We start from the raw sequence: 13,052 nt of genomic DNA, 5'->3' as shown, positions 1-13,052 counted from the left end.
AGCCTTGCACAAAGCTGCTGCTCCAGCAGATGCTGAGATGGCTGGAAAACCCACAGAATATTTTTATGTTCCAGGGGCAAGCCTGAAATCCTGCCTCTGGGGCAGTGCAGCGCTCTCCAGCTCAACAAGGGGAGCAGAGCCGGGGCAGACAGATGCACTCTGTCCACACCACATGAGGACATCTCTGGCCCAGCAAAGCCCTTGGTGGGGACACAGTCCCCTGTGGTCTCACAGAGTCCCCTGTGCTCTGGCTCACCTGGCTGTCTCCCTGACAGCAGCAGAGCAGGCACAGCCCAGGGAGGCAGCAGGTCTGTGTGCCCAAGCACCCTGGCCCTGTGTGCAGCTTCCCACAGACTGTCGTGTTGAACAGGGGGCCATCTCCTTTGCCAGGTTATATTTTGAGCTGCCAGCGCTGATTTTTCCAGCCTTTTGGGATGTTATTAAATTACTTTCCAAGGACTTTTAATAAGCACTTTTGGTACCTTTGAAGCGTGCAGCTTTGTGGGAAGATTACAGTCCCGCATCCATCTCGCTGGGAGAGAAACAATGGCAGCAGGGCTGGTGTTTGATCTCTCCTCCAGAAGGCGAGAGAGGGTTTGGGTTAGACAAAGAGGTGAGCTGCTGATTTAGAGCTAATGTTTAAAAATAGGTAGGTCTCCCTCCAAGATAGAGAGACCTGCCCTCCTCTGTGTAATCGCCTGCCTCTGCCTCGCCGGACTTGCAGAAACACAGCTCGCTTTATTTGAAGGCTTCGAGTGCAGCGTCGCAGTTTGATTCTGGGTCCTTTTAAAGCTATAACTAGGCCATCTGACCAAGCTTTAAAGAGCAGGAGAACTTTCCATTAGGACTTGCGACACACTCTTGGCAGCACTGGAATTGCATTCTTGCCTTTTATTTCCTTTCTCTGACATCTCATGTCACTCAGGCAGGAGAAACTCAGCTTTATAAACTCACTCATCTCTACCTTGAAATTTCTCCCTAATTAGGGTCCCAATCCCAGTGAAGGGACTGGATGTCAGGAGCTGGATGTGGAACAGAGCCAGCAGCAGTGGTGGAGGTCAAACCAAGCTGTTCCCTGCAGCCCAGGGACCACCTGGCCCCAGCAGCATCAGTCAGGGGTAGGGACACAGCATCTCCCATGTCTGTGCCCACAGCTCCCACACAGGAGAAACAGACCCACCATCCCTGCCATGCCAAGCAGCTGCATGTCTGGCCCCTGTGCTGCCTCAGGCAGGGACCATCAGATGAGTTACAACACCACGAGCACCCAGCTCTGCCAGGCATGCCTTCACTGCAGGGAGAAAAGGTGTCAAGGGAGTCGAATTCCCTTTATCTGTGGATAACTACTGCTGCCTTTAACAGCCTGGAATAAACTAGCCATAAATATCATGATCATAAGTGCTTAGATATGGCAACTTTACACTGAACAGAGGTTTTAACCTTCCCTGTGGAGGATATCCAGCTCTACATCACTGACTGTTTCCATTCAGCTGCACGGCCAAAGACAAGCCCTTGATGAACTGCTCAGAGCAGCTGCACCAGCTACTGGCCACCTCTCAGCCCAGTCTAACCCCAGTCCTTACCCCAGTTTTGGGGTGGGACCTCCCTCCTGCTTTCAGGGCCAGACAAGAGTCCTGCTGCCCTCTCCCCCCACCAGCATTCTTTCCCCCTCCAGGGAATCACCAGCATTGGATCCCTTTACTGGGCTCCTCTGGGGCTCCATCTTCCATTCTCATTCCCACCCACACAAAGGGCCCAAGCCACCAACTTCACAGCAACTTGTCAGCATCACCTTATCCCTGAGCCAGCCCAGGGGTCCCATATCAGCAGGAGGGCAGTTTGCACCCTCCCTGCTCCTTGCCAGTGCCCCGCCGTGACTTTATTTTGCATGGCGACTTTGAGAGGAGCTGTAAAACACTCAGACGAGTTAAATAATACACGACAGTGTACGGTATAAATTACAGGAAGCCAGCGGTGGAGCGACATTGTATGCTGAATAAATTAAAGGCTGCGTGACTTACAGGCAGGATTGATCTGCCCAGCATTTTGTTTAGTGACGTGCTTGTCATAAGGGAGAGCTAATTACAGGCATGGAGGCAGCGGCTCCGGCGCTGGGAGCACAGAGCAGGCTGGGCTCACCAATGTCACCGGGTCCCTGCACTTGCAGGATTTGCTCTTTCTGAGGCCAGCCACATGCCAGGCCCCTTAGCTGGATGCCTGCTGTTTTCCCAGGGCCATCCAGCACTGTCACAGCCCAGGAAAAGGACTGAGCTGCCACAGGGAGATTACACAGTCAGAAAGTGGGTGTGCTGGTGTGGGGGACACAGGCAGATGGTGGCTCTGTGGGCTGCCCTGAGCAAGGCCTGGTGTTGGGGCTGCCTCAGCAGCTTAAGGGAAATAGAGATATTCTATCCTGAGCCCATTCTTAATGGAGCAGAGCCATATGGGAGCACATCCTTTGCTCCTGTGGCATTTCTGAGCCCAGAGATTTCACTGCTCTGGGGTACCCAGGACTGGCTGAGAGCTGTGGGGGCTGATTTGGGGACTGAAGAGTACAAAAAGGCAAGTACAATTCAGAAATTGGGTAGGGATCTTGTAATAGCAGGGTGCTGCTGTGAGCCACCAAGGGAAGCGGCAGTCTTCTTCAGGTCCCAATTTGGACTGGGTAATTTTGGGGAAGATGTGCTTTACGCACAGGGATGCGGGACACTGGTGAGAGGCTTGGATCCAGCTGGGTGACTTTAACCACCAAACTTGGAGCTGAGTTTGGCTGCTTGTCCTGCTGGGCTCCGGAGCAGGGATGGCTCCTGTGCCAGGAGGTCAGTCCGCATTGCCTGCCCAGCTGAGCGATGCCGTGCAGGCTGTGGGCAGCCCGCGAGGTCCCGGCAGAGGCTGCGCATGGGGCTGGTGGAACGGGGCCCTCCCTGGCCTGCTCAAGGGTGCGGGGCTGGAGAGCTCCGTGCTCTGGAGCAGCCTGGGATGCGGGATGCGGGATGGGGATGGGGATGGGGATGCGGGATGGGGATGCAGGATGGGGATGCGGGATGCGGGATGCGGGATGCGGGATGGGGATGGGGATGGGGATGCAGGATGGGGATGCGGGATGCGGGATGCGGGATGGGGATGCGGGATGGGGATGGGGATGCGGGATGGGGATGCGGGATGGGGATGGTGATGGGGATGGGGATGTGGGATGGGGATGCAGGATGGGGATGCGGGATGGGGATGCGGGATGGGGATGCGGGATGGGGATGCGGGATGTGGGATGGGGATGCGGGATGGGGATGCGGGATGGGGATGCAGGATGGGGATGCGGGATGCGGGATGGGGATGCGGGATGCGGGATGGGGATGGTGATGGGGATATGGGATGGGGATGCAGGATGGGGATGCAGGATGGGGATGCGGGATGGGGATGCGGGATGGGGATGCAGGATGCGGGATGGGGATGCGAGATGTAGGATGTAGGATGGGGATGCGGGATGGGGATGCGGGATGGGGATGCGGGATGCAGGATGGGGATGCGGGATGCGGGATGCGGGATGCGGATGCGGGATGGGGGATGCAGGATGCGGGATGCGCTCCCTCCGGCTCGGCGGATGTCTGTCACTCGCTGGGATTATGAGTAGTGAGTGTAATGCATCGGCGTATGAATAGGGTTGTCTGGCTGATGGTGATGTATCGTTTTTCATTACTGCCTCTCAAGCCCTCCCTGCTTCACGTGTGGAAATTCTATTTATTCCCTAATTTGTAAAAATTCCCTCCTTATCTGATACCAATCAGGGAGGGGTAATTGGCTCTCCAGGGCTAGCGGCTGGGGTCCTGATGAAGAGATATGTGTGTCTGCTCTGGCTGTCCAGGCACCCTGCCCTGCTGCACCAGCGACACGGGCCACAATTAATAATGATTTGCAAATGGCAGACAAGCAATAACGCAGAAAGATGTCCAGCCAGCCTCCTGCCCGCCCCTTAATTTCCTTCTGTAATATAAATGGCACAGGAACGAAAATCCAGCGCTATAAATTCTGAAATTAGTTATTCACCGTAATAAATGGTTCCCTTTTTGGTGCACTGTTCTCCCCATCCTTCTCCCCTGACCCCCCCACTTCCTCCTTCCCTCCCAGCCCCCTTGCCTGCTACCTACTTCATTTGAGTCCTAATATGCAAATGCTGTAATTTAACGGGATGGTGAAGTTGATTTTCATGTTAACTTAATTACTTTGATTTATGAAGGGCTGGGATGTAGACACAGCTCCATCCTTGCCCACCTCCCACCCTCACCCCTCTGCAGTCCTGCTGACCCGCCGCCTCTCTTCCCTTTTCTTCCCTTGGCTGGGTCCTGTTTTCCTCTTCTTCCCAAGTTTAGTGTTTTATTAGCTGCCTTTAAGTGGACATAAGTCCTCGCGACAATCGCATGATGCGGAGGACAAATTCCCCGTCCTGCCTTGTTTAATCGTGCCTGGATAATGGATGTATAATTGACTCATTTGAATGCTTTTGCCTACAGGAGTGCAGAGCATTAAATGTTTGATTGCCTTAATTTCCAAACAGATCATTATCCCCTTCTTACCCGCTCTTAATAAACACTTTATGAGGATTTTTTTTGTAAAGGAAAAAAATCTCCACTCCTCGTACTTCTCTGAAGTGATAAACTCTAATTAAGTCTAATATTTAAAAATATGGTAATGGTGACTTGTTTGAATAAGTGGCCTGCATTTCCATAATTTCATTATTACGTAAAACACGCTAATTATTTGAAGTGTGCTTATTACTAAAAGAGAAATCTCCTTCTAATAAAGATGAAATTGGCTTTTTTCCCTGTATTGCTGTGCACGCCGCTCCCCTGCTCTCCTGGACAGTGAGTGGCCACAGCCAGGAGCGGGGTGATGGCAGCATTCGCTTTGTTTGCTCAGGGAAGGCTGCCAGCCAGGGATGCTGCATGTGCAAGAACAGGCAGAGAGGCTGAAGGGCAAGCTGTGCCCCTGGGTCACCCTTGGCCCCAGCAGCATTGGTGCCCTTTGGGCTCATGGCTCCAGGAGTTGTTGGGAACGTTGCAAGCTCAGCCCCTGCTGCCCATTCCCTCCAGCAGGGATGCCCCAGCTGTCGTGGTTTGCCCACATGGCCTCGCCTGTGCCAGGCTGTCCAGCAGCCTGTGGGGCTGGAAGGTGTCTCAGCAGCTGGGTGTCTCGGCAGTGCAGAGGCCCCAGCCCCTGGGAGAGGGTCAGCATGGTGCGTGCATGATGGGAAGAGTGGTTCCCAGTGCAGAGGATGGGAGGAAGCATCCTGTCTCCCATGGCATGATAGTGACCAGCCTCGGTGACAGAAAGAAAGTGCCCAAGGCAGCAGGTTGGTGGTCAAGACTGGTCCCCTTTTGCTGCTCTTCCTACTGATCTGTGAACTGCCAGAGATGGGCCCTCCCTGCTCCAGTGTCCCTGCTGGGGTAAACTGGATTTGGAGGTCTTGCTGACCCCAGTGTGCAAGGAGTAGGACAGGCATCATGTCCCTCTGGGACAGACACAGGTTGAGGGAGGATGAGTATGAATTGTGTCCAACCCCTCTTCAGAAGCTGTGCGGGCGCTCTGTGGCGGGGCAGGCAGGGAGGCACTGGGATGAAGTCAATATAAAACTAATTTTCTTTTCTTCATGAAGAAATGAGGTGTGTGGCAGTAACGTAATTGCAGATAATGAGGTAAGTTATTCTTAATATTCTGCACGTCGCTGTCAGCTCCACCTAATATACCTGCCGGCTGTGCGGGACACGCTCAGCCCCTTGCCCTGTGCGCGGGATTATGAGGCCATTAATTTGGGAGCAGCTCGGCAGGACCATCCCTGGCATCCCTGTGGATCCCTGGGAGCTGGGAGCACTTGGTTCTGACACGTCCTTGTCACCACTATGCGGGCATCCTGGTGTCCTCACCTTGCCCAGCGTGTCATGGTGGGGATGGATTCAGATCAGACACAAACTGCCTCCAGCTCCAGTGTGGACACAGTGAGTGACACAAGAGCTCTGTGTGCTGGGAAAATGCTGTCACTCCCTGCGCTGACAGTGACATTCCTGCTCACAGGGAGCAGCACAGCCCACTGCAGGGACACAGCACCCATTAATGATTGCTGGGGACGCCAGCAGCAGTGCCAGACTCTGAGATCTCTGAGGTCCATAGAGTGGCCACTGCTCACAGGGCCACCTGCTGTCACCCAGGGGCGGCGGTGGGGACGCTCCGGGTGGCGGTGGCCGGGCGGGCCTGTTTCCGCTTTGCAGGGAGCTGTTATACAAAGGCAGCAGTGATATTATTCATTAACAGTAATCTGCCATTAGAACATTGACAAATGGCCCCTCGGCGCCTGAGCATCAGTTCTGGTACAGCCCATAAACCATGGGGACAGTTTAAATATGGACCTGCTCAGCTCGGGCCGGGGGTGATCCGTCTTCCCGGCCATAGCACAGGTGCAGTGGGGTTGCCTCCAAATGAGCCCGTTTGGGGGGGCCCTGCAGTCCCTGAGCACCCACAGCCCGGCGGGGCAGCTGCTGGGATGGAAAAGCTCCCTCTGTGCTCCGGAAGCGTCTCGGCCCAGTGCACGGCAGCGCTCAGCCCCTGAGCCCCCGTGTGGAGGTGTCTGTGTGGTTGGTCCTGTGGGGAGGTGGCAGAAATGCTGGCAGGGCAGCGCACAGAGCCCCTACCCTCCTCCCCAGTGCCTGGGCTGGTGTGGAGGTGATGCTCTCCTGGAGTGAGCATTGCTGCTCCTGGCAGCCCGATCCAGCAGCTGATGGAATCCTCAAACTCACGCTGGGTTTACAGCAGTGCTGCCATGCAGTGGCTGGTGGGAGGGCACATGCCAGGCAGTCAGCCCAGTGCCATGGGCTGGGGCTTTCTGCTGCTGTCTCAGCAGAGGAGTGCAATGGGAATGTCTGTGCCCCTCCAATGACAAGGCAGCCAGTGATGCTGAACGGCCACAAACTCCAGCCTAAACTGAGGAGAGCGTCCTGCTGCCCCATGTGTGTGCCCGTGTCACTGTCCTTGGCTGTCACTGCAGTGAGAGCTTGGCAGGACACGGAGAGGGCTGAAATGAGGGTGTCAGGCCAGTGTGGTGTCACAGTGGGTAGTGCTGAAACACAGGGGCAGGAGGTTAAAACCTGGTGGGCTAAGCCAGCCAGGGTGAGTGGAGGCTGGGGTGTCACATCACCCCACACTGCACTGGCAGCTGGACACAAGGAGAGTCCCTGAGGTAGCCAGCCCTGGAACCCAGCACCTCAGGGCACCTCAACCCCAGCCATCCTGGGCCACTGCACGGGGACATGGGGCGATGCTCGGAAGCAGCACAGCAAGGTGAGGGGCAGGGAGGCAGGGCAGAGCCACTGCTCTGTTTGCATGATAACCCCAGGCTCACCCCTTTCACACACACCGCACAACACCCCTAAATCAATTGCATCTTATTATTACAATATCAATATACAATATTCCTACAATAACACCATTGATTTTCTACTCAGAGGCTGCACCTAAGTCTGTTTTAAAGAGGAGGGAGTTAATAGTGCCCTCATTAAAAATCTATAGATTACCCCCCACCCCAAAAAAAGAAAAAGCAGTTTATATTCATTAGGGCTATTGAATATAAAGTAATATGTTTGTGTAGGACATTGGAGTAATGTGATAATCCGTCCGCATATCAGGGAGAAATCCACTTAGCAACCCTGTCAGCTTGACAAGAAAAATGTGCCCATAAAGTCGGGAATACATTGAGGGAGTGAGCGGGAGGAGAGCGGGGGCGCGCATGCGTGTGTGCGCCTGTGCAGAGCCACGCTGGACCACCTTCACCCACGGCCCTGCTCAGCCTCGGGGCACAGCTGGGCACCCCTCAGGCCCCTGCAGGTGGCCGGGGCTGGGACACACCCAGTGTGCCAGGGTGGGGATCAAGCTGGGGGCTCTGCAACCTGCCAGCATCCCCGGCCCCAGGTAGGGGCACCAGACAGGACAGGTTGGTGGGTGCCAGCCTGGGTGCCAGGGCAGCACTGCCGCAGCCATGTGCCCCCCAGGAGAGCTGGGCTGGGTGGGGGCTGCAGCGCGGGCAGGGCTGCCTGTGCCCTCCTGCCAGCCTCGGACTCTGCTTGTCCCCTGCCCCGTGGTCACCTCTGCCATGGATTAAGCACTGAAAAGCAGCAGAGCAATCCCGGTCGCGCTCTCTTAGGCTGTCAATTGCCATTTTTGTAATAGAAATTCCTTTCACAAGGTAACGACGGCCAGATTTAGAGGATTTCATATTGTTAATAATTCCCCAAACAGCCATCTGACTGTGTTGTTTTAAAAGCCGCTTAGTTTTTTGCTTTGGAGTTTATGAAAATCTCCCACTCTAATATCCCGAGAGCCAGCCTATAATTGTGTTATTAAATCAATCGGAGCGGATTACATTGTAAAATCAATAGATGGCTGTAATTGCATATTAGAAAGTTGTTCTGCTGTTGTTGATTTTTTTTTACATGGATAATTATAATAAGAGTGTTTACCTTAGCGCTGATTTGGAATGAGTCTCACTAAATGATGTATGACGAGCTTGGCACACTCGCTGCCAGGGGCCGTGGCATCATTTGGGACAGCAAGGACAGCACTGGCAGCGTGGCCATGTGGGTGGCATTGACCCAACAGGGTCCCACCAGTTCAGCAAGGTGGCAGCTCAGAGTTCAGGATTTCTCCCAGCGCTGGCACCTGGCAACAGAGCACACTGGGGTTTTGGGGAGACAAGTGATGGGGTGCAGGAAGCAGACAGCGGTCACAGACGGTGTCCCCAGGGACCAGCTTGGGAGTCCCAGGAGGTGCCATGGGGTCTCACCGCCTGTCTGGCAGCTGCCAAGGTCTCTGTGCAGTTCCCCCTCAGCAATATGGAGCAATAGTCAAGCCTCAGTGCCCTCACCAGCTCGGGGAAGGCTGCAGGCTGTGAGGATGGCTGTGGGACACCTGGGGCTGTGCTTTCGCATCCAAACTGCTCACTTGCCACCCACCTGCCACAGCTCCAGGACTTGTTTTGCTGTTGCTTTTTGGGGGTACCAGGCCAGGGCTGGCTGGGTAGGGGTACTTGGACCTCAGACAGTTTCACTCCTCTTTCCTCCATTTCCCCAGCTTTCAAGCCGCTGTTACCCTGTTAGATCCCAGGGCAGCTGGCTCCAAGGGCTGAGGGCTTTCCAAGGGGCTCAGTTGTCTGGGGGATGAGGTGGAGCAGGTGTTCCTAAGGGCAGTGAGGGAATAGCTTGAGTGGGAACAAGTGACAGCAGCAGGAGCTGGCATTGTGGCTTGGCTGGGCAGGACACCTGTCACCTCCAGGGGCCTTGTGCAGCCATTAGTGTCACCTTGGGCAGCAGAGAGGACAGAGGCACAGAGAGATGGGCTCACCTCTGCCCCATGCCAGCCAGTGGGCTGGGGACCCCCTTCCTTTGTTGGGCTGTCCTCATGCCCAGCTGCTGTCCCGTTTGGCACACGAGTGACAGGAAGGGATGCCACGAGAGGGTCTCAGGGGACACTCCAGAGGCACGTGGCACTGATGGGAATGTCATCTCTTTCACTGCCAGCCGTCAGCCAGGAGCCTGGCAACTCATGGCAGCCCCTCGGGGAGCTGCGCGTGGGGAAAATCCTGAACTTCCAAGAGACGCTGGGGCACAGGAGATGGCTTTGCCAGCGGGTCACTGGGCACAGCGGGGCTGGGCAGTGCTGCTGCTGTGGCAGGGAGCACCCAGGAGGCCGGGCAGCCCCAGCCCTGTGGGCAGATGCCTGGCAGCAGGACGGCGCTGCCCGGCTGCGGGGGGCCCTCAATCCGGCACGCGGCACTGTCAGCAGGCAGCCTGCTGTCTCCTAGACAGTGAAATATGGCCACAATTAGCCCGGATACAGTTCAATTATGATAAACAGCGTTTGCACCCTTTAAGCTGTGATTAAAAGGCCTCCTCCCGTTGATAGAGAGACCTAATTTCACATTATTATCGCTGTAGCTTGATTATAAAGCACTCCCTGGATTTACAGTTGGGAGATGGATGTGGAGGCTTCTTTATCATTTACACATCAGTAATGATGCAGCCTTCCCTCCACCACAACATCCATCGAGCAGCGGCGGGGAGAGGGGGGCCTTGCCTGCACCCCCCTCCCGGGGCACCCTCTCCCCGTGTCAGCCAGGCCCCGCTGCCACACGCAAGTGGGCAAAGTCACCCTTACGGTAACAGCTTGATAAATGGGCGGGCGGTAATGAAATGGAGACATCAAGGCGTGGGGCGAGGAAGAAAGAGTGGTAATCGGAACGAGTGGAGCTGTCCCGAAACGGAGGGGAGCGGGAAGAAGGATCGCCTCTGCGCCGTGTGCTGTCAAGGGAGAAATTACACATTTACTCTTGCTTTTTCTTAAGGAGACGGCCCTCATAGATCAAAACATGGATTTACAAGCCAATTTTCAACATGAAATATAGACACTAGGAATCAATTTAAGCCCGGCTTCTATTTTAGCAAACGGTGCCTGAGTTTAGTCCCAGGTAAATAACACCAGAGCCTTCCCCTTTCCCATCTGGCTGCTCTGCCACGGCCCAGCACCAGGAGTGGCTGTGGCTTGCCATCCCAGCCAGCTGCCACTTGTCAAACTCTGGTCGGTGAGCATAGGGAGGCACCACGGGCTGGCTCTGGTGGGGACATGGATGACCCCAACCTTCAGGTCCAGGGCATGGATCCATCTCAGGGCAACACTGGGTCATTCTGGGATGCAGGTGGCCAGTGCTGGGACTGGGAACTCTGCAATCACACCACATCACTGCAAGGTCCTTGGGACAGAGTGCCTGGACTGGAGAGGACACAGCCCAGCATGGGATTCGGAATTTGCTCCAGCAACTCTTGTTTGGATCATGCCTCTAACCCAATATCTCTGTGCTTTCTCCTCAGACGACTGCAAGAACATTGCCAACATCATGAAGACACTGGCCCATAGAGGCTTCATCTTCAAGCAGACCTCCAAACCTTTTTGATCCCTGAGGCAAGCCAGGCAAGGGCTGCATGCGCCCGGTGCCGGCGAGGCGGGGAGGACGGGCTCCAGCATTAAAAAAAAAACCCGGCAACCGAGGCCAGAGGAACCGACACAAAAAAAAATCTCAATTTCAGCTGTTAACTCCAGTAGAGGTTGTATATATGGGAAGGCAAATCTGTGTAGACCTGATGTGACTCCCTCTCTGGGCTGCTCCGGACATTATGCCATGCTAGCGGACAGCCGCGTAGGGCGCTTGCACCACATTTTAGACTCGTAGTTCGTTCTTTTTCTTTGGCTCCTGATTTCCGTCCCTCCCTCCATATCCCACCCCGTCCTCCCTCTCCCACCCCATCTCCACCCTGGCATGGGCCATACCCACCTTCCCTTCTTCTTTCTCTTCTCTGGTTTTATGTTTTCAGGCCTCGACAGCTGCTGCAGCGATGCCGGTGTGTGCCTGCACTCGGGCAGCACTCACGGAGGCTCAGTGTGTCCAGCCGGCCCCTCACCCTCCCCGCCAGCTCCCCCGCCTCTTCCCTGAGCGCCTTTTCCCCTTTTTGAGTCAACACTAACCCCTCTCTGACTCCTGTATGTGACAAACGCGATCCGTCTCTTTATGTTCAAGGTGAAGTGCCTGTATTCTCCGCTGCAGAGCCCCTGGCAGCCCCACCGTGGGCTGCAGGGTCCCGGAGGGCTCCCTTCAGTGAGGCAGGGGCCCAGCGGACAGGCGGGCGGCAGGAGGGAGGTGACAGTGTCCGCATGGAGCCCCGTCCCGTCCCCGTTCCGTCTGCTCGTGCCTCTTGCGGGGCTGGGTGGGATGCCCGGCCCCGCCTCGTCCCCGCCGATCAATTCCAGCTCCATGGGGACAGGCCCGCCACAGCGCCGTGTCCGTGTCCGGTGGTGGACGTGCCAGCCCGCGCTGGCCCCCGGCCCACAGGTACCTGAGCGGGGGAGCTGCAAATTGCCCCGGGCCCCTGGGCTGCTCCCCGCCACCCTCCCTCGGTTCCGAGCTGAGGCTCAGCCCCGCCGTGCTGTGCCCCTCACAGGTCCCCGCGGACGCTCAGCAGCAGCTGGCTTGTTGCCTGAGAGAGTTGCCGAGCACATCCCCTCCGGCTGGGTGGGCTCCCGGCTGGCCAGGGCGGTTGGGGGGAGCCGTGGGGCGGGCTGAGGGCACACGTCCTCTCAGTGTCACCCAGCCCCGGGGCCCTGCTGAATGGAGCCCTCGTCCGGGCACTGACCTGCAGGGAGGCTGCAGCCCCAGGCCCGTGCGTGCATGGCCTGGAGCGAAGCCGGTGACGGCAGCCAGAAGGGCAATACAGGCACTGAACTTGGCGGTACATGACTGCATGGTGTGTGGTGTTCCAGTTAAACCAACCGATAATGCAACCCCAGCATTTTCATTGTCTAGTTATTCCAATCCTTGCTGTAAATGTGCCACATGAATAAAGTTTGGGGGTAAAGGAGCCCGGGCTGTGCCCATGCATGTGCAAGTTTGTATGGCGGGCAGAGGGAGGGGAGTGCTGCTGGGATATGTGGGAGTAGGGTGCTCCCTGGAGTATGGCACATCCACGCTCCCCCTCAAAGGGTTTTGGCTGTGAAAGGATGGTCAAGGTTCCCTGCTGCTGGAGCACTGCCCCACTCTCCAGCATGGGCACTGTGGGTGGGCACCAGCCCCAGCCCCACCTCGGGTTTGCCTGTGCCCCAAGGCAGCTCTGCCCTGAGGATCCCACCAGCCCATCACTGCTGGGCCTTATCCATGGGTGCACCCCATGCAGTTTTCTGCCCAGTGCAGGGTGACAGCCACCACTACCTCCCACTGGCACCTGCCACCCCACTCTGTAGCCTGGCACACCGTACCCACACAGCTGCCAGTGCATTTGGACCATCTTGGCTACAGAATGGAGCCCACGTGGCTCTGCAGGGCCCTGGGGCACCTGCTCTGCCCCATGAGTGCAATGCTATGGGGTGCAGGAGCCATGCCCAGCTGTGCAGGAACCACCACTGCATCCAGGTGCCCAAGCGACCTGCCCTGTGCCACAGTGCCACTGGGGGACAGGGATGCAAGTGTCCAG

The 13,052-nt window shown here is 56.3% G+C and overlaps 1 protein-coding gene across 3 annotated transcripts in view; it reads left to right on the top strand.

Annotated features, from left to right (window-relative positions):
* Positions 1-12,455, top strand: part of ERI3 (ERI1 exoribonuclease family member 3) — a 129,151-nt gene extending 116,696 nt beyond the window's left edge. For 2 of the 3 annotated variants that reach the window (XM_058030299.1, XM_058030300.1), the window contains exon 8: positions 10,902-12,455. In XM_058030299.1, coding sequence (XP_057886282.1) covers positions 10,902-10,984 — 83 coding nt within the window. In that variant the 3' untranslated portion in view covers positions 10,985-12,455. The remainder of the gene's footprint in view (positions 1-10,901) is intronic. The other variant, XR_009114813.1, reaches the window with a different exon arrangement.
* The last annotated feature ends 597 nt before the right edge of the window (positions 12,456-13,052 follow it).

This window comes from Melospiza georgiana, chromosome 9 (genome assembly GCF_028018845.1).
Source record: "Melospiza georgiana isolate bMelGeo1 chromosome 9, bMelGeo1.pri, whole genome shotgun sequence".
NCBI classification, from domain to species: domain Eukaryota; kingdom Metazoa; phylum Chordata; class Aves; order Passeriformes; family Passerellidae; genus Melospiza; species Melospiza georgiana.
The sequence above is the reverse complement of the archived record's forward strand: the minus strand, read 5'-3'. Positions and strand labels throughout refer to the sequence as shown.